The following is a 22,517-nucleotide window of genomic DNA, read 5'->3' on the forward strand; positions in this document are numbered from 1 at the left end:
TATATATGTTTAAATATTTAATATAATTAATAAAACATATTGTATTTACAATTTGATAATAAAACCACAGACATGTAAAAAATTGTAAATCAAATTGGTGAACATCAAAATCCAAGCAACAATTCAACATCCAACATAGAAAAGTTCCGTTTATGTCGTTCTATATTGGACATCTGAAATACGATCCAAGAACGTTATTTGGACATTCTGTACTAAAGTTATACACAGATAGGGATGTCCAAGGTATATCGAATATGTTCAGTTTTTAAGCAGTGCACGACATCACCACTAAAGGAATATAGTGAAGTTTAATTACTCGTATTTAAAAAAAACCATATTGAATACGATAAAGGGCAGAGTATGGGTGCGTTCCATTTCACGCATGACATATCATTTATTCTTATTGTTTACCGAATTTTAAATAAGGATAAATGATGCACATCATGCATGAAACGGAATACACCCTATGAAGATCCAGGTAGCAGCAGATATCCGTCATTATGACGTGATGGTCACGTCAAAGGAGGATGCTCACGATATAGGAAAGGGGGGTTTCTTGACCTAGAGATGGAACCTCCGAAACTGATAAATTTAGAGTATGATGAAATCCATCGCCCTTATCAAATTCCACTTTTTTATCGGTGGGAAAGTTAAAAAAAATCATATTTGAAGTTTTACCGAAGTGATGACGTGGAGACGTGAGAGGCAGAGCGAGGCAGTGAGAGTGGAGAGGGAAAGCCCTCGACTTCCAGCGCTTTAAACATGACTTTTTTTAATTTTCTCCGCCGATAAAAAAGTGGAATTTGATATTAGGCAATAGATTTCATCTCTAAATACTCTAAATAAATTTATCATATATAGATATTTATCGGTTTCAGAAGTTCCATCTCTAGGGCAGAAACTCCCCTATACCGTGGGCATTTCCCTTTTACGTCATTTATTCTCAAAATTTATTCTAAAAATGACGTGTTTTTGACGATTCTAAATCATAGACCAAAAACGTCATTATAGTAACGTCAAATAGACGTTATTTTAACTTACAAAATGAATGAAATGAAATTCTTTAATTATAGTTAACTTATATATGCATACATAGGATAAATTTATATGTATATGAAGGATAAATTTAACGTCCATCACGTTATTATTGCAAAGGCTTATTGACGTGTTAAAATTAACGTCGAATACATGTCACTTAATTGACGTCAGTGACCAATTGTGACCAAATATTGACGTCAAAATAACGACAGGTGCTATCTGAAGAGATTTCTCAGTGAACAATTTGTATCCCTTATTTTAATAAAATGACGTTGAGATGATGCCTTAAGGATGAGTCTCCATAATTAAGTACCAAGATGAAAGTTAATTTTTGATAGTTCTCTGACATTGTTGACGATGATTGTTCGATGTTCTTTTTTTCCAAAAATTTATAAAAATGTATAAAAAAAGAAGAATATTTTCGAAATTAATTCTGTGTGCTATTGAGGTTGGACGTACTAACGTCTATTAGACGCCTTTATGCGTCCGTATATTATTATACATACGAAAGATGTTTATATCCATGTCTCTTTGGGACATACTTGATACGTCTATGTATATTAAAATCATGCTTTGGTTGTATACAAAAGATATTATCCGTAATTACAATAACCAGAAATTCTGTTTATTTTATAAGTTTTAATATGTTCGTTTAATTATTGTTAAGGGTTTTTATTTATTTTAAGACACGGCTGAAGAGAATCAAGTACGGTCGAAACGTTCCGTGAAGTGATAGAAAAAGTAGAATAAAGAATTAATGTTTACATCTTGTAAAGGTCGTTTATTTCATTGACCTGATAGAAGCCTCTTATTTTGCCGTTTATTTTTACTAAAATTTGCTTAACCAAACATATCTTATTAATTATAATTATTTTTTTCCTGTGGATACTTGTCAAATTTTTTTTTAAGAGTACTATCGTTATTCAATGAAGACAAAAGAAAAACTTGTTATCCAAAAGAATAAATATAATATTAGGATTGTAGCGACTAAATATAAATTCGCGTTATAACTTTATTTCGAGCAGCTTGTATTACGCTTTCTATAGATAATTCGGGACTATTATCCGGACACATTTTAATGATAGCTAAAAAATCATGGCTAAGAGCTTAATTTCCCCATTTCCGGGATATGTAAAATTTCGACAAGGTTACAAAAATATTTTGTAACACTTCCGACGCGTCTTATATTTAGTCTTCATATTTATTATGCCGCATTTATTCTTTGTTCGAATATTTTTGCTTCGACAAGAAATATATATATATATATATGCATTATTTTAATGTTACCTAATCTATGGCTATGAAATATTTTTACACAAAAAACTTTTCAGGTAATAAAAATAATTTCATATCACGATGTAAGTTACGCGGTTACGTAGAAGATATAAAAAGTCTGTCGCGGCGTATTTGAATAGACTAATGGATTTCCTAGAATATTCACCGGATATCCGTGCATATTTTGATTGAAAGTTCTGGACGACGTGGGGATCAAATATAGATCGTGAGCGGGTGATTAGAGTGGACAGTAAATAAAGTACCAGGACACGAGCGGTAAGAAATTGTACCGAGGCGCGTTTTGGTACCGCGAGGTCGTATTCGCGGCTCACCGGGATGGCTCGTTCGCGATTTCCCGGCTCGCATGAGAGTCACGAGAGTTGACAGCCTCGAGAGAAGAAGAAAACGGTTGCCGTCTGGCGCTGTACCGACGTAAAGAAACAAAACGGAGCGGAAGTGGAAGATATCTATCTATAGCCCGGCGTGATGCGACGACGACGCTCGTCGTCGTCGTCAGCGAGCGACGTGTCAGCAAAAATTACGAAAGCACATTATTGCAATAGGCTAGCAATTCTTAAATTATAATGGTAGCTGTCTTTACAAGCCGATATTCTTTTCGTTATATCATAGCTCGTTAAACGCAAAAAAAAACTTCGTAAAAGCGAAGGTCAAACGCAGGGATATAATTCCTCTGACGTAATCTACTCATTTAAATTTTATCATGCAAAACTCTGTACCTTTCGCAATTTAAGTGACTTTAATACATAATTAAAACGCCAACTACGATTATATTAATGAAACTCTAAGAAGTAGATCAGGGCATTTATTATGGAACTGTTCGTAATGTTTATGGATTCTTGGAAATTGTTTCGTTTTCCCTAGAAAATACAATTGAAATTTAAGGAATAATTAAATAATTCTGACTGAAGTCCATTTGGAATAATTCCATAATACATATTCTATTTAAGGATCGATCACGCTTAGTAATAAATTGAAAATGTTATTTCTCTTTTAATTCCAAATATATTCGGACACTGTAAGATTTATATTTTACGACATCTTTTCTTTCAGATCAATCTTTTTTTCTTTTCAATAAATTATTTTTTAATTTTTATTTTTTTTTCACGTATTTATATAGAATTACGCGCTCCTAGAATTAGATATCTTCTGCTATCTCTTGTATAAATTCGCAACCTATTTTAGGATTCGTTACGTTACGTTCCCGTTTCCGTTTTCTTTTTCGTTTTAGAGGGCCTATTCCCTGCCGGCACGGACACACACTCCTACCTCGCAGAATCGTGCTAATTTACGTCGAAGCGTCAGAAACGAGCCGCCTCCGCAACCGGCGCGCCTGGATAAGCATCGTCGCGGTTGGACATTACACCTGGCTCGTCCCCTAAAGGCATCCGGATGCTCAAGCCCGCTCATACCCCTGCTGATCGTCGTGTTGATCCTGCTGGGGGTCGCAGGAGTCGCACTGTACATCGTCTTCGGTAAATAAATCTTTATTTTATTTACTCTCGATGTTATTATTTTATTTCCTTAATTGTTTGTTAAGTGGAAAATCTGAAGTTTTCGAACGTACGATATATATTCTTTCGTGAATGTTTTTTATTTTACAATCTGGATTTTTTTTTTGTTAAATGCGTAAATAACGAAGATCTGTTGTTCATTTTTACAGAATTTTCTGAAACGTGAAAACGTTTCTTCTAATATTTGCTTATTAAATAAAAATTATTTAGTTTCAGATCACTGAAAAAAATATTTATCGAGATCTTTAGAATATTGTAAAATAAAATAACTGATCGAAATTAAAAAAATGTATCTAGATAGTACAATATATACGTATATCTAAAATCAGAACATAAGACATTTTTTAAGATGTTTTTAAGACATCTATACGCTTCGACTTCGACATGTGTGCTTCCTGGATATTAAACTTTATCTCATTTTACGGTAGTTTATTCACAAGATCCCAAGCAAGATGCTTATTCCTTATTTGTTTCGTCGTTGTTGTTTCGTCGTTAATTCATTTAAAAATCAAGAGAGATTAAATAAAACGCATACTGGAATTGCGCGCGCGTTTTACTGCTTATATAAAGTAATAGCAGTAACTCGATGAAGGTTTAATGGAACGTTAGAAATAGTTCGCTGGATAGATATATACGTTTGTCAGAATGAAATATTATTCCCGAGATTAATCGTTCGATCAGAATGTTTATTGATCTATCATATAGAAGCTTAATTCATCTCGCGCTCATGCTGACTGCGTATTAGTTCACTTCCGTATCGCCGAAGTGTATAGTATAGATACTTTAAATCTACTCTGCAATATCTTTGTTTCTCAGAGATTTTTCATTTTTATTACGAAAATCCAATGAAATTCCATTATTTCTTTCTTCAATTTTTGCCTACTCTTTGATCTATGATATTACAACAGTTTTACTTTGAACATTGTTATTAATACATACTATCTATCATCGTTACAATGATATTAATGATATAGAGTTCCTTGATAGTTTACGATAATATAGAGCTTAATGACAAATTTGCAAGTCTTCATTGTTCGAAGGTATTATTCTGTGCGAAGGGGCTTGCGTGCCGGGACATCATATATTAGCCAGGAATAAACGATACACTCGCCATCGCCGGCGCCGTCGCCTTATCGTTCGGGCAATTAAAAGTATCTGCATCCCGCCAGCTGACGGCCGAGGTTTAATTCGACGCAAAGCGTGGCAATTGCTTCAACGAGATGAATTTAACCGCGGGGTCAACAGAACGTTTCCTCCGACCGTGTCTGCGCGCTCGGTCGATCGCGCTGAAGCGCGGCCGCGAGTACTATGTGCGATGAAAAGTGGCGAGAATCAACGATCGTGTATTTCGCGAACGTTCCGTATTATGTCTGGAATCTCGAGGTTCGAGAGAGAGAGAGAGAGAGAGAGAGAGAGAGAGAGAGAGAGAGTTTCTCAGGCTGTACTTTCAACCCTTAACGGCGCAAGACCGAGAACAGAGAAGCTTTCATTCTCATTTTCTATTTTCCACCTTCAACTCTTTGTTTTCCAAAATTAAGAAAAATCGAGGAAATGCTATCTTATTATTTGCGAATTTCTTTTTTCTATTTTATTTCTCTCTTTTGTGTAATAATAAATGGGTTCATTAGGTTTTTCGGTTCTTTTGTATAATAAAAAAAATTCAAAAGTTAAGAAAAGAACAAAAGAGAACGTAATTTTACTTTCTTCAATTTGTTTTTCTTGTATGTCAAAAATGCACAAATGCTCTTTTAACGAAAATTCAATTAAGCTTTGTTTGTCCCCTGACAAAATTTTTGAAAACAAAACAATGGTTCAAATAATTGGGAAGAAAACACGATATGATATGTACTTTTGTGTGATTTTTGAGGGCTCTTTTCACGTTACAGTACGATTGTTTATTCTTTTGATACTGATAATTGCATTTGTTGATGTCTCAACCGCGTTTTTTTTTTACGATATATTAATTAATTAATTTGTACTTTCGTTGTCGCGATAACGAGCTTTTTCAGTCGCGATGATTGATCGCGTCACGCCTCCTTTTTTTCAGAGCCCGAGAAGCTCCAGATTATTCAGCAGTACCTGAAGTCGTCGACGAGCAGGTTGACGGGGCAGAACGTTACTTCCGGTGAGCCGATCACGCCCGCGAACGACGAGTCAAATCTGACTGCGACAACCGATACGATGACGTTAACATCGATGACAGACATAGAAGAAACGTTTGCTGGGGGTATGTTTACCATGAGCGCCCCTACAAGCGGCAATCTGTCATTTCCGGGAAGCACTTCGCCGTCAAACGAAGGCGTGGAAACGGAAGCTGCGAGTCAGAACGTTATTAATGCGACGAGATATTGCGATGATTGCTTCGAGGGCGAGGTGTGCGTTGCCATCTTCGGCGAAATGGTGCCGATATGTAGGAAAATCCGTAACCACAATGATCCCACCGGATGCGGTGGTTTTTGCACCTTGAGTAGACAGAAATGCCATCGTCTCGACGTGGATGCATTCAGGTTTGTCACAGCTTTTTTTTTATTGATAGCGTTGGAATTCATTCATTAGGTATTGGTAGATAGCAATCGGTAGATTATTTCTAAACGTCGATCATTGACAAAGTGTCTTTATTAGACTCAAGAGAAAACAACAGCTCTTATTATTATCATTATATACAATTCTTTCATTATTAATAATTTAATACTGTATTATACTAATATTATATTAATAATTTAATTATCATAATTCTTATTTTTTAATTTTGTGATTGTTATAATTATTATATGATTACATTATGTACTCCTATTTTATAATCTTATAAAATACAAAATGTGCGACATATGTATTACTTTTATTATTAACATTCTTTAAAACATATTTTTATAGAAGATATCTTATATATGAGTTATGTAAGAACAGCTATGTAAATGATAAGTATGGTGTTTGTGTAGAAAACTATGATAAATCATTAGTTTTATTATTCTCATCTTTTAGATATGCAGAGATTTAATTAAATTAATTTCATTCATTCAATTTAATTTATAATCAATCTGTCATCTATTCTAACGAGTTTTTTTATTTTATTAAAGATGCGAAAGAGTCGAACGCTTTTTCTGTTTGGAGAACGAATGGACTTGCTCCAACACGTTGTGCATCCCCTTGGATAAGCGTTGCGACGGGCATATGAATTGTTATGATCATTCGGATGAGTATGATTGCGGTAAATATAAATTAAAAATTATAGTTGAAACGATCTATGCATTTGTTTCCCTTTAGACTACGAGATTTGAAACAATAGGATTTTACAACATTTTGTTACAAATGAGTTTTGAGATTGCTTTCCATATACATACTACGGGTACTTTCTGTAATTTCTATTCGGAAGCTATGCATTTCGCGGATTAGCCTCGATGTGAACCGTAATGTTTGCAAAACGTTAGCATTTAATAATAAATATAGACTCAGAGATAACCCATGGATTTTCAGATTATTTTGCATTTTATTTAGCCTTTTATTTAGCCTTAAATGGCAAGATTTTAATACAAATCTGAGATTTTCTTTTCTTTTAATGAAAATGATGAGTTTTGTAGTGAGAAATATTAATTAAGTGTTTGGATTATATTGTAATTCATAATCGTGATAATTATAAAGAAAAGCGGAGAATTACATACGCTTAAAAAAGTATTATATAATTATATGAAAAATATAACTAAATAATGTGAATATTACTCACTCGTAATCTTGATTATTGCAAGCCGGTCGTGTCCATCCACATGCAATTTGTCTCTTGTTAAAATATACCGCATTGCCCTAGTTTGTAGTGACCTATAACTTTCTGTTATCGGCTTTTCTTCTTTACTGTTATTTGCGAGGCTTCGATTTGCCAGTTTTTACTTCGGTATCGCTCCAATCATATTTTCTGCATTAAAGCCAAAGCACAATTCCGAATTAAAATCATTCGATATCGATTGATGGAATTTAATAAAAAGTGATATAAATTACGAATGCCACATGATTGAGTTAAGATATGCAAGTCGTAATGAAATACAAACATACAAAATTCTTTTCTAAGATAAAGAAATTTTATCGCAGCTTTGACATATATATTTACAGAATTATAAGCATGTAAAATTATTTTTAAAAGTCATTCAATGTTCGTTTTCACGATTGAGACGGATTGACACTTTTATGATAAATTATGTTTATAATTTATTATAAAAGAATTCAGCAATTCGCTCATTTGATTTTATATCGCCTTGCGATATTTAATATGGATATAGAGATATGCAAATATAAAGTACACGAAGCAAGTAGAATACGATGTTATCAGATAGTAATACATGTTCTTTTTCAGTCTGCAATCTGGAGACGCATTTTCAATGTGGTAACAAGACTTCCTGCCTTCCGCTGGAGAGGAGATGCGACAGAAAGATAGATTGCTGGGACGCAACTGACGAGATTAATTGCACGTTAGGTGAGCATTCCAGCGTTTTATTGCGATAATGGTAGTCTGAGATGTCGTAATATTCAAATGAAATGTACAAACAAAAATGTTATGCTACACGTATATGATAAAAGAGCAATTTTCTTAAGATTGTTTGTAGGGACGTAAATTCTGATCTAAAATTTAAAAAATCCATCAAGCAATGCGGTGCCTTATATTTATTAAGTATTCCTTTAGTCGCACTTGTTTAAGTTTTGTTGCAGCAAATTAGATGCTGTGATAAAAATATTATCGTTTTTTTTTTCAAAATCAATAATATTTTTCAAAATATTATTTGCAATAAGGGTTTACTTTATGTTTTGTTCTTGAGCATTTCTCAAACACTCTTCGGGCATATCTCCAAGACATTTTAATGTTCTTGCAAAATACAGACAAAAAGAAGATAGGACATTTTGTACAAAATTATAAACAGAAAAGTTATTCTCTAGTAGTTCTCCTTTTACATCGCTTGGTGAACACCCTTTTTATACCTTTTGTTCTTTGTTTCTTTTATAGGTCATGATCTTGGTTGGTGTGAGTACATATTTATATTTGAAATGCATGTATATTTTGTATAATTTCTGCACGCTGAATCCTTAATAATGCACAATTTCATTAATAGAACGATGAAATTGTTTATACGGTTTCTCGTATAATATTAACGTTAGATTTTGATATACCTACAAACTAACTCAAATTTTTATTCAAAGAATGTATTTATATTTATTACTTATTATATACATCTGGGATTCGAATACTAGTTAAAAAAAACTCATAGATAAATACAGTTAAGTTTCCTGTATAAATATGAAAATAATTTAATATACAAATTTATAATTCATTTGTTAAATATTCAAGGCAGTTGATTTTTTAAAAGAGTAACTTAAATTCCAGCAAAATTAAAATTAAAAATCTCTTATTTCGAGTTACTGAATATTTGAACAAAGGCAAATTGCCGAAAAAAAAAACTAGTTTAAATAATAATTTTTATTCTCGATTCAGTTTGCTCATTGGAAGACGAATTTACTTGTATCAATGGGGAATGTATACAGAGAGATCGGTTTTGTGATGGGCTGGCGGACTGTAGCGATGGAACAGATGAACCTCATGGATGCCAAGGGCGATGCAATAAACACGAATTTACATGCCAGTAAGTTAATATTTTAAATTTTCTCTGTGTATAACAGATAGAAAGAAAGAGAGATGTAATAATTAAAAAAAACATTCTCATTAAAAAGATCTATCTTAGAATAGATGTTTTTTTCTTTTCGTGAAATTAAATTTCTCTTTTTTTAAATTTTTTTCTATTCTTAACATGTTCTCTACCAATTTATTCTTACCAGATCTAACAACTTTATTTATGGATTATTAAATAATGAACATTTTAATTTTTTCTGTGAAATAACTATTGTAACTGTATCATTGAATGTATCGAATATTTTAACATTTTGATATTTTTAAATATATTTCGATTTTTGTCGAAAGGAATTGAATTTTTGAATTTAGTACATCATATATTTTTAGATCTTGGAAAAAATAAGAATGTTTTTACAAAGAGAACAGAAAAAAATTTGCAAAATTTTAATTCAAATATATTGTTTTATACATATAAAATTTTTCTATTGTACAGAAACAGTAGATGTATTGCGAAAAGAATGAAGTGCAATGGGTTTGACGATTGCGGAGATGGCTCGGATGAGATACACTGCAAAGACCGGTTTATTTAGTATTTACACATGAAGGAAAACATTGCCAATCAGAGAGAGAGAGATCAAATGCAGTATTTTATACAAATAAATGTACGTAATGTATATAGCTTGTTGTATAGAGACAGAAATATGAGACAAAAATATATATATTAAATCGATTTATTTATTGAATCTAGTACTATATATCCTTTCGCTTTTTGCTCCTTTATCTCACAATTGTAAAGGAATAATACATTGACGAGTTATTGTGATCCTTTTATTATGTAACTATTAAGACATACATATATTATAAAAGAGCACTATACATATAATGATTATGTAAATTAATTTTATTCACAAAAAGAAAAATTATCAATTTTATGCGGAATATATTGTATCAACACAAATGATTTAATGTTGCATACATTTTGTTATCTAAATCTACTTATTATTTGAAAAACTTGTAAAATTCTCTTAAGTATATAATGTATTTTATACTAAGATAATGTCAGATACTACACATAATTCGTAATTCATATGAGAAATAACAGAAATTCGTTGGTCAGCAGAAAGGATTCTCATTACTGTTCATGATTCATGGTCTGCTATCTGTATAATGTAATTCTGTATGCGAATTGATCGATTCATGTTTCTTAATTTTATCTCGAGAAATCGTTTCACTGACAAATATTGAGAGACTGAATGACGACTTATGAATGAAAATTTGACAAGATTATAAATTAATCTTAATTATAAATTAAGATTTTCATACGAATATCGTCATGAATTATTTATAAATTCCACATCTAATCTTTGATTTAGGTTTTTTACATTCACTCAATTTGATTGTTTCGAATTTTATTCTTTTGTATATAAACTATGTGTAACACATTTTCTTCTTTCATAAGCCTCTTTTAAACAAAATATTGAATGTTTATACATATTTACTATAACTAATTTTATTTCAGAAAGTGATTAATAATTGTAGATATATATATGTACACAGGTATGCAATGTACACACTTGTGAATGACTTACAGAAAAACATTTCAAATGATTCTAAGCAGCGTCTATATATTTTTGTATCGGTCAATATATCTCTTTTAATCATCCTATAGGAATTCATCTGGTTCTCGTGGAGCATCAAGATCTCGATAATGTATGACTGGTCGAAAATCGCCACTGCAATATTAAATATTAGAAAAAAATTATAAAAATCGATATTATTGCATATATACAACACACACACGCGCGCGCGCACACACACACAAAACTAACACACCAAATAAATATAATAATAAAATACATAAATAAAACAATTCTTAAAAAGTATATGTAAATTTGTTTTTGATTCTACTATATTGTATGCGTGTATTTATATGTATGGAAGATGTATGTACATAAAAATTAAAATTTTCTTATGTGGCAACTATACAATAAAGTTGGTTGAAAAATTGCATGTATTATTAAAAATAATTAAAAATTCGTATTTTTTTCCCTTCTTTATGCTACACATAATGTTATAATAAACTGATATATAACGTCAAAATTTTTGTCATGGACATAAGACCAACCGGACATAGGGTTTAAACGGAAATGGGACAAAATAAAATAACAAATCGTTAGAGTAACACACAGATAGGTTTATTTGTTATTCATATTATAAATTTGCAGCATCAATAGATCCTTGCATTCATTTTAGATGGGACTATATAAAAGTTTATACTTATAATTTTAAAACTATAAATAATAAATACTTATAATTTTAAAACTTTAATAAAAAAAAGTAAAATTTTTTCTGTACATACAGGATGATTTTTTATTACATGTTAATCAAGAAATATTATAGAATTCAAAATGTCATAAGTCATTTATTTATTTAATTATAAGTAAAAAAATGCACCAGAGAGCTTTCTATAATAAATAAATAAAAAAATAGGTTTTAATCATACATTTTCTTTATTTTGGGTTTTATATTTATTTCTGAAAATTATATTTAATTAAAAACGCATCCTATTAAGGTGTATATATAGACATGCACAAGTAGATTTCTTTTTCCATTTGTTTCTAAGTATATAATACCGGATCTTGATGCGCATTAAATAAATTTGATTTATATTATAAATTTAAAAAATTGTGCTAATTTTGTAGTATAATTTTTTGATTGCATTAGTTTTGTTATTTCTTTTTTTTAATGGTGTGTTACCTAATCGAGTACATAAAGATGATATTAGCATTTTTATAATTAGCTTAATCTTGTGGTGAAATTATTTGCGAGATTTCGACAAAACTTAAAACAAGTCCATGTCCGGCTGATCCAAGTCATTATAACTAATAATAGGTCTTGATGTAGAATCCGGAGCAGGCCTGTAAAACATTGCATTACCATGTTCAATATATCAATTCGAACGGGTTAAGATTATATTATCCAATCTTGAATTTTGTTTCAATATAACTTACACCAAAGAAAATTGAATGTTAATCGTGTCATCTTTCTATAAATCAGCCATGCGATTATCTTAAAGTACTTAACTGTAGAGTTTATTAATTGCATTAAAACATAAAAAAGTATTTCTTACCGTCCACGATTAAATCCGCCACGATTAGAACGTGGAGCACTAAATCCAAATCCGCCACCATAACCAGAACCAAAATTGCTCCTGTTACCGCCAAATCCACTATTGTAACTTCCGAATCTAGAAATATTTGTGGATGTTTGCGTTGAGTACCTTAATGACGTTATTTCATGTTATTTCAATGTTATCGTTGATAGTATTTTACAAAATGTAAATAAAATCGCATTTTTATACTGTGTACACTACACACGCATGCATGCATGCACACACACATCGTAATAGCATTTATTTCGTAAGTATTTTTAATTACCAGTAACTCTCTTGTACTTACGAACTGCAACCATATGGCGTAAAATTGTCCCGTGATCCTTCTCTTAACGGAGCCTTGTTGCCAGGATGCTCAGGAAGCTGAGGTCTTTTTGGATCTTTTAAATAATTGTTAAAGTACTCAGCTTCAGCTTTCACTTCAGCAACTTTCTCAGAATGCTTATTGAAGATATGTTTACGGATAAAATCAGGTCCTTTAAATTTTTTTCCGCTAAGAGGGCACAACCATTTGTCTTTTGACAATTCTTGGGTGTTGGCTTGAACAAACTTTTCAACTTCACTGTTTATATATTAAGGAAATATTGTTTAAACCACGACGAAAAGTATAAATCTGAGAAAATGATGATTAATTTAAACCAGAGTTCAAGACGTGTAATTCTGAATATTGGCTTAATGCGTGTCAGCGTTTACGCGTATTGTCTTTCATTTTCTTAAGACATGAAAAAAGAAAAGTGGTATATGCATCAATGCCGATATATGTAAAGTTAACTTAGAATTTTGAACTGTATTGGTCATTTTTCAGATTCATGCTTTCTATATTGTATTGTGTTTAAATATAATAATAATAATAATAATAATAATAATAATAATAATTAAAAGCACATAGAAGAAAAGGATACGCTTCAGCATTTTTCGCGCCTAGTTTCTCGAAATCTTCGTTGGATAAAGTAACAATTGGTTGTAGAAAAGCAGACATTTTGCTTTCAAAGTTGCGACAATATTCCGATAATTCTGAACTTGAGACCTTGGCGGTGGGTGGACATCCTCTCACATGCATTATTCCGCATCTATTTGGCATCTCGTCCTCGTTTGGATACTCGCAGTGATTGTAATAATCAACGGAATGAACAATCCGCAAGTATAGCACTAATCTATCTAATACCTGTGAGAATGATATAATATATAATATTTTATTAATAAATATAAAATATAATATATTACGTACTTCATCAAATTATTATTTATGCTTGATCTTTCGCTATATTATTTAAGTTTATTTAATTTACCTTGATTAAAACTGGATCTCTTTCGATTGAACTATCTCCATCGCCACCTAACTGACCTTCTTCTTGTTCACCTGACATACCTAGTAATTCTTCTTCTTCAGCTGAAGCTTCTTCTATTAAGTAGTCTGTTATGTTTTTCAGTACTGGATTTTTAGATGACAATCCGAAAGCCTAAAATGCCATGCAAAATTTCATATAATTGTAAGTCAAGATTTCGTTTCTATCGATAATATATATAAATGCAAATTTTATTTACAGCTTGTTCAACCTCGTTGCTACTTTGAATGGACTTATTTTCTTTGTCATCTTCCTGTTTTATTGTGTTTTCATCTTTCTTTTCTTCTCTCCATAGTCCCACTTTATTATCCAAATTGTGAACAATTTTGGCACTAAGTTTAATATCATGTCTAACTATTTGCTTGTGAGATGTTAAACCATTCACTGATCGAATACGTCGTGATAGGTCTCTGTTTACTATTGCACCAAGCTCACAATCACGTAGCTATGTGAGAGATGTAGCAATTAAAAGTATTCGTTTCTTTTTTTTTTAAATAACAAATGCACGTACGAATCAACTTACTCTAATGTTATTTAAACTCCAGCAGATTTCTTTGATGTTCACTTGACGTTCGAACGAAACCCAGCCACGACGGAACCATCGTCTTTCCGGCTGTGGATCTGCTATAGCCACACGTAAGAATCCAGGAAATCGCTTGCACATCTATTCGTTAAACATAATTATGTAATTATATTATGTTATAAATGTCGGTAATCATCATTAATGCAAAAAAATAGCTCAAAATAAAAATGTAAATTATTTAAACATTGACAAAAACTTTTACAAGATTTATTATTTAAGAAGATTTCAACTAACAGCTTCAACTTCTGCCTTAGTAATGGTCGGTGCCAAGTTACGAAGAAAGATGCTACTAGTTTTGTGCAAAGCTCTAGGTTCTTTCTCTTTGTCTTCACTAGCTAAATCAATTACTGCTTCTGGTTCAATTGTAGATTTTTTATTATTTTTTGCTTCCACTTCTATTTTAACTTCCTGTTTTTCTACTTTAACTTCTTTTTCATCGGCATCTTCATTACTAACTTCTAATTTCTCGTTAGCAGCTGAAATAATAATTGATTTACAAAAACAAATATGAATATTATTCTAATGACTGATCACTGAAGAGGACCGACATTAAAGATCGAAACGTTTGATTATATTACTTGAATAACATGATTGTTAGCGCACATTAACTAGCCAAGCTCTGATAGTTCCTCACGATATATATTTGAATTATTATTCATTAAAGCTTATTTTAATACATTATTAAATTACAAATACGAATATTATTTTGATGATAATTCAACATTTTCACAAAGCATATAAACTTAATTATACTTACGCATTTCTACTTTCGGTGTATCCAGTTTATTACTGTCACTACCAGAGGAACTACTGCTGTTGCTGCTACTGCTGCTACTATTACTGTCGGTACGTTTACGCTTTCTTGATTTCTCCGATTTTTCCGCTGTAAAAAAAATAGTTTATAACGTATGCAAATAAAAAATCTCTATATAAGACAAATATTTTTACATACGAGGCTTATCATTATCAGCAGTTTCTTCTAAATTTTTATTTTCTTCATCTTCGTTTTCCTTAATTTTGTTAGAGTCAGATACTGCATTTTCATTTTTTACTGTGTCTTCAACTTCCATATTAGCATTTTGGTCATTCTTCGGATCTTTTTCGTCATGTTGTGAGTCATCCATCTTGTTTTCCTCGCTAAAAATAAAGTTAATAGCATAATTAATGTTATTAATAGTATTAATACATTATTTCTTCATATTCCATATATCTTTTTCAAAATATCTAATATCATAAAATACCTATTTTCAGATTTTTTCTCTGTAGAAGATTTTCTCTTGTGATCTTCCTTATCTTTCAGAATGTCTTTACTTATAGGTTTAAATGGTTTCACATTTAAAATCTGTAAATCTTCTTCTGTTCCTCCCTCTAGTTTAATAACTACTGCATCTAAAAGATGTAGCAATGAATCTGCTTGATCGGCATCAACAGATACCTTTTCTATGTCTCCTGACTTTAGCATCTCCAGAAAAATTTCCACGCGTTTCTAAAGTAGAAATAAAATTTAAGATTTCGGTCGGCCGGGCAAATATGTTAATGATAGAATGAGAAAATAAGCTATACATTTTGATGTTGTAGTTACCTTAAGCGCTGATACTTGTTCTTCTTTTCTTTTCACTGATTCCTCAGGATGATATTTTATTTTGAACCTGGCGATCAATAGAAAAAAATACAATAAATGAATGTTCACGAAATAATTTATATACATATAATAATATTAAACAAGTCCAGAATAGAAACATACGTATTAGAGATGCAGCTATTTCTGTAATTTAAGAAAGGCAACGCGAATAAAAACAGAGATCTTTTTATGATACACGCAGATATGAGGAATGTAAAACATCATAAAGCAATTTTTTAATGCGACACGGAAAATTAAAAAAAGTAGATATAATGTTTCACTTCCTCATATTATGCATGCGCATGCATATCCATAAAGTAAAATTTTAGAGTATTATATCATATGAATCATAATCCTTCCCTCATGTTTTTCCTGTAGTAACTTAAACGATATGTAAAATTTATATATAGCACGTATAAAACAAAACGCGTATAAAACAAAGTATCCACGTGAAAAATGAAACATTAGTAAGTTTTAAAATTATAATTCTATATCAATTAGATCGTCATAAATACAAAATTTCTTGAGTTGTATGAATTTTAATTAATTGTGAATCATCATTTTGTGACTTACAAATCCACATTCATAATGCTTGAAAATATATCTCAAATATTTCGAGTGCCATGTAGCGCGATCGCGCTGTTCACTTTTCATGTCAAAAAGCCACAGTAAGTTTTATAATGTGCTTAGCTTGTATAATTCTTAGAACTTGATTACGCTTTACAATCTAAGTGTTTTCTGTCAATTTATTAAAATTAGTTAAAGAACTGTACTAGATAATTTTATTTTTATTTATTATGACGTTTATTATGATACTTTTTAATATGTAACAGAAGACGCGCGAACGTGCTCCTTGGCATTTTTCGCACAAGTTTTTATGAATACCTTTGACACTCAAATGGTTAAATATGGTCGGAAATATCAACTCAGAGTAGAGCCTCACCTGTAATCATATTTCTACCCGCATTCAGTTTTCTCGTCGACACAGAGTCTTATCGACAAAGACAGTATATTCTCGAATATAAAAATAAATAACGGGTTTAGAACGCGGCCTACGCGAGCAATATTTGGGCTTTGCGCGCCCAGCTCGCAATCTATTTAGCTACCTAACAGGCACCTTGTGTCTTCAGCGATGCGCGGGACGCGAAATTCATAAAATATCGTACGAGAAAATAAACGAGTGAGATGACCCTTGCAAGGTATAAGACGATGGCGGCGATTTGCTGTAGGGATAGACAAAGCTGGTCATATTGTTTAAAATTAGCTACAATATATCATATCTGCAATTTATCAGAGATTATAAATCATTTTCCATTTCTTCCAGGCATGTAGCCATGTGTGTACATGCATGGACGGAGTTCTACGCGACCGATTTCCTATAGTGACATTACTCAAAAGTATTCATTGCTTACACAAATTTAATAATTTAATAATGTTGCTCAATAATTTTTAAGATAGAAAAGTAGCATTTCAGCCACTGTAAAAATATATTCTATTTTGTTATTTATTAAAAACGCCATGATAAAATCGTTTAATCCTAAACAATGTAATGATGTAACCCCAAAAATGTACATGTGTAGAAACAAAGAATATAAGAATTAATATACCATTCTTCGTCTTTATGGGCGACAAAGAATTCATTGAGCTGTTGCCTCCTAAATTCCAATTTATACTCGTTGTAGCGTTTAATCGCCTCTTCGTCAGTAATAGTATCTTCTTGAGTACCAAGGAATGCTTTGAATGACATCATGGGTGGCTGGGTTTCAATATTTGAATTACTGAAATTGCCTGCTACTTCTCGACTGAAAACAATTATAATATATAATAGTTCAACATCTTAACACTCAGACCGGTAGGGCGCTTTCGTATCTTAAGTGAAAACAATTACATCAAAAATATATTATGTATGTTCTTCAATCACAATATAAATATTATAAGGATTAATCTATAATATAATAATTCATAATACAATATATTTATTATATATATATATATATAGAGAGAGAGAGAGAGAGAGAGAGAGAAAGCTATTATAGTTAGTTAGCTAGTTTCAATGCAAATATTAGTTTCTGCATTAATATCTTTGTCATTGAATGGAAATATATATTTCTTATCTTCTTTAAATAAAAATAGATTTCTAAAGAGTAATAATTGTAGAGTTTTCTGCACTTAGTGAGAGTTTTGCATCTTATAAATGTAAATACCTTAATTTAGCTAATAATTTTGGAGTCAAACGACTCCGTTTTGGTGGAATTCTCATAAATCCTGCTCTCTTCATCATTATTTATTTGTCATAAGTCTCACAAAATTCAGAAAAAGACTTGGTTATAACAAAACAAACGAACCTGCTACTATTATTATGGTTGCCATAGTGATGGTTGCCATGGTGAGGAGAAGCATAATTATCTGGGCTCCAGGAATTTCCACCTCCACCTCCACCTCCACCACCACCACCACCACCGCCACCGCTTCCACCATAATAATCATGTCCATATCTCGGCCTGTCATCCCATTCAAATCGCATTCTTTTCATAGGTGGTCCCATATCTTGAGATCTCGCAGGACTGTAACGATCACGACCTCCACTTCCACCACCTCGATATTCTCGATAATCTGGACGTTGTCTAGGACGACTGGACCATTCTCTATAAGAATCACTATCAGTATAACTAGAACAGTAATAGCAAAAAGCATAACAACAAAAAATTATATAAGCATTTTATATTACTATTCTTTTTACGATATGAGAAAATATATCAAATTTTTAATAGATTATGGAAAGCAAGATAAAAATTTTATATTTGTCGACTATACAATAGTTACAATTTAATAAATAAAATTAGATGTATATAAAACATTATATACCTATCGACCCAGTCATCACGCCTACGATCGTCTCTGCGTTCTCGTGAATATGACTCAGTCCTCTCACCTCTAAATTTATCACGCCTTTTTCTATCGTATTCATCGTCGGAGTCAGCCATTTTCGCAAGATATTAAACCTTTATATCAGAAATAATATGTAAGAAGTTGTTTAATTAAGATATATGAATTGAGTTATATATATTCCCATTCGACGCTTGAGAATGAGGTTAGGTGCAAAGTTATAATTAATGCAAACTAATGTGAATGGCCTTTTCCTATAAAGTCGTGATAAGAAAATTGGCGACGATTGAAGCTTCCTTCAGTGCGAACGAGTATCTAAATTCTCGACACTATTAAAAATATTAAAATCGCAGATTTTCTATCCGGAAAGAACGTGATAAAAACAGCCAAGTCGCGATCCAATGCGTTTTACTGCTACGTTTCGTTCGGGAAAGCAGCCGTTACACATAATAAAGATAAATATAGGATAATACGATTAATTTTTTTTATTTATGTATACGTACCACTCTACGATAAGATGAAGGCAGATGAATGATTATGAAAGGGAGTGAAAAGTTCCTTTAAAATAACGTAAAAAGAAATGCACCGGGAACTCTGTCTCTGTCACCAGTGGTCTCCACTTACGTGAACTTTGGCGCTACAGTTTGCTATCGATCGACTCTCGTGTCTCGAATCGACATCTTTGCACGAACGCGGGAAATTGAAATCTCTAAATTAGCGCGAAGAATCACATAGGTATTTGAGGCAAATCGCTTTTTATCATTATTGAAATGTAAATTTATATATATAAATTTTTATTAAAAAGTCCATATAAACATGTGTTCTAAATGGTTTAATTTTCGAAATAAAAAAATTTAAACGTGTAGTAATAATCTGTTTATTTGAAAGAAATACAGCTTGAACTAGTCAAAAACTAGTCAAAAACAGAAAAACAAAAACAGGCTTCTCAGTTCTTCTGATGAAATAAAACAATTAGATGAATTGTTGAAAATGTCCACCTTGCGCCATAGTACATCGAGCCTTCTTCTCAAAGATTGACGTTACACGCTCAAAGATACCAGGTGTGTTACGTATTGCTTCGCATGAAGCAACTATTCGATTCATCGAATCATTCTCAATTGGGGTGGTATAAACCAAATATTTCCGAACATTCATCTGTATTTCGGAAACTAAACCGTTTAGCACAGATGTTTATATGGACTTTTTTACTTGAAATAAACCAAAGAATCGCTCTGTTGAATATGGCAACATACTTAACTAACACCCTGTATATATTATATGTATATATTAGATATAATTTTAAACATAAATATATTTAAAATTATATCTTATTACATATTGGCGAGCGAGATATACAAGTCAACAAAATTATCAAAATAACTTTATTTTGGTTCTTAACGTCAATAATCAGTCAAATTTTGTAATAAAAAAATCATTGATTTGACTTTCATGACGTCAAAATAAAGTTATCGATTTGATTTCCATGACGTCAAAATAAAGTCATTTTGATTTTCTTTTGATTTGATGTTTTCCTTGAGATGTAGAACGTAATCACAATAGCTCAAATAGAACACAGAGTCATAATGATATCATAGGACACGTCGTCATGATTTTATTTGTCATTTATAAGTGAATTTATAAGTGACAAATAAGATCACATGATGATATCATTACGACTTCTGTATTCTATTTGATAATGTATATTTTTATCTGTTTTTATTTAGTATTAAATCTGGCTTATTTTATTATGGAAATTTAGTGTTTTGTTGAAGTTCGAGTTTGTTTAACTTCTTTCCTTATATAAAAACGCTCCCATATTAAATTAAATCATATAAAAAAAAAAATAAAACTGCGATAGCTGATTATAAGAACAAGACTGTTTTTCTTTTTGAATTAGAGATTCAAGATGTCTATAGACCGTTTTTTTTTTCGAAAATTTTGTACATAAATTAGAGATAAAAATAATATTTATATATTTCTATATATAAATGTTATACATATATATTTAAAATAATTATTATATCTCCATTTTGTAAAGTTTTTAAATTACGTTATATTAATGTAAAGAATATGAAACTTTTGAAGGTTTGATGTGTGTCATTTTGTCAAAACTATTCATAAAACGGATTTTCGAAAAAGAAAAGGAAGAATATCATAAGTATAACGTGACAATTAAACCTTTTTTAAGAGACCAGCAATTTCTTAGCAATTTTCTTAATTTGACAGACAAATTATTACGTGCGTCGGTATCCTCTAAAGTGTAATTGTATTACTCTGTATCCGGTATTGCGTGAATTTTCATTGATGTACGATTAATCTGTTAACACGGATGTAACACGCTGTAATAATAAGGAAATTGAAATCTTCGTTTCTCTCGATAACATCTAGACGTGCTTCTGCATCACGCGGTACTATTTGTGTGGCCACGTATTTTTATATCCTGTGTTTTCCCCAATTATGATTGTACTTTATCATTCAGGATATCGGCATGTAGAAGAGAGACATTATAACACACATACAATCTAAAAATACTTACACACGATTGTGGATATTGTCATTATTATTATTCTTATTATTACACAATGAATTGTAATTTCATCTTTTACGTGCGCGCATACTGATCGCATAGTTCTGCGACATTTATATGAAGTTTGCACGCGCATACACAATGCGAGAAGAATTTCGACGTATTTCAATGTAAATGATTCACCGAAAGTCAGCGAAGTCCTCTTTGTTATATTGAAATGCATGCCATATATAATTTGCGGTACTCTAATCTAATCGTGGGAGTTGTGCATTAATAGAAAATAGGGGCGTGTATGGCATTAATGGAATGGATATGACATAAATTTTTATTGGATTCTTCTAAGAATAGAAATGATTCGAGACAAACATCAGCGAAATGAAAATAATCGCGTTAGGAAAAAAAATGAATTTAATGGTAATTATTTAAAAGAAATTGTTGAAGTCGGTCAATAAGTTTCAAGAATTCAATTTTTCAACGTTATATTATTTGCATGAAAATTGCAATTAACATGTAAACACAATATTGTAATTGGCAATAATTGCAGAATACCTTTGAAATAATAATTTAAGTAGGTAATAATTTCAGTATATCTGATTGTAAGCTGCAACGTACACGCAATGAAAACAATTTGTTATTTATGATTATGTTAGATTTATACATGACATTTCGTAAATTGCGTTTCACACGGACAACCAGTAAATCAGTAAATCATCAATGATCATTTCGTTTTTAACGAGAAACATTAATTAATAAATGCAAAGCTATTTAGTGATAAAAATTTTGAGACGACGAAATGTCTTTAAAATTGAAGTATAAACATAAATACGTAGTGTATAATATTAATTTATATTAAGTCTACTATTTTAGATAATGTATACTTCATCCCAAAATTTAAGATAATACTCTATTGATAATTTTATATATATACT

The 22,517-nt window shown here is 31.2% G+C and overlaps 2 protein-coding genes across 7 annotated transcripts in view; one reads left to right on the forward strand and one right to left on the reverse strand.

The window, feature by feature from the left end:
* LOC108755946 overlaps positions 1 to 10,808 on the forward strand; it is a 39,007-nt gene extending 28,199 nt beyond the window's left edge. Inside the window, exons 3-9 of the mRNA XM_018499411.1 lie at positions 3,563 to 3,806; positions 5,893 to 6,352; positions 6,923 to 7,053; positions 8,188 to 8,307; positions 8,833 to 8,850; positions 9,319 to 9,466; positions 9,947 to 10,808. Of these exons, the coding sequence (XP_018354913.1) occupies positions 3,563 to 3,806; positions 5,893 to 6,352; positions 6,923 to 7,053; positions 8,188 to 8,307; positions 8,833 to 8,850; positions 9,319 to 9,466; positions 9,947 to 10,043 (1,218 nt within the window). The 3' untranslated portion in view covers positions 10,044 to 10,808. The remainder of the gene's footprint in view (positions 1 to 3,562; positions 3,807 to 5,892; positions 6,353 to 6,922; positions 7,054 to 8,187; positions 8,308 to 8,832; positions 8,851 to 9,318; positions 9,467 to 9,946) is intronic.
* Positions 10,809 to 10,987: 179 nt separating this feature from the next.
* Positions 10,988 to 19,667, reverse strand: LOC108755945 (serrate RNA effector molecule homolog). 6 transcript variants are annotated; one of them, XM_018499410.1, is made up of 16 exons: positions 19,565 to 19,667; positions 19,041 to 19,177; positions 18,521 to 18,820; positions 17,783 to 17,977; positions 16,137 to 16,203; positions 15,796 to 16,040; positions 15,507 to 15,691; positions 15,312 to 15,437; positions 14,789 to 15,030; positions 14,495 to 14,635; positions 14,171 to 14,416; positions 13,915 to 14,085; positions 13,528 to 13,790; positions 12,912 to 13,187; positions 12,584 to 12,733; positions 10,988 to 11,186 (listed from the first exon to the last, which is right to left on the reverse strand). In XM_018499410.1, exons 2-16 carry the CDS (start codon positions 19,157 to 19,159, stop codon positions 11,117 to 11,119), a joined length of 2,796 nt encoding a protein of 931 aa, XP_018354912.1. In that variant the 5' UTR covers positions 19,160 to 19,177; positions 19,565 to 19,667; the 3' UTR covers positions 10,988 to 11,116. The 6 variants fall into 6 exon arrangements, with proteins under 6 accessions (XP_018354912.1, XP_018354911.1, XP_018354908.1 ...); XM_018499409.1 differs by having other exon boundaries at positions 12,584 to 12,700; positions 18,521 to 18,844; XM_018499406.1 differs by having other exon boundaries at positions 18,521 to 18,844.
* Between the last annotated feature and the right edge of the window lie 2,850 nt (positions 19,668 to 22,517).

Source organism: Trachymyrmex septentrionalis, unplaced genomic scaffold (assembly GCF_001594115.1).
Source record: "Trachymyrmex septentrionalis isolate Tsep2-gDNA-1 unplaced genomic scaffold, Tsep1.0 scaffold9, whole genome shotgun sequence".
Taxonomy (NCBI): Eukaryota; Metazoa; Arthropoda; class Insecta; order Hymenoptera; family Formicidae; genus Trachymyrmex; species Trachymyrmex septentrionalis.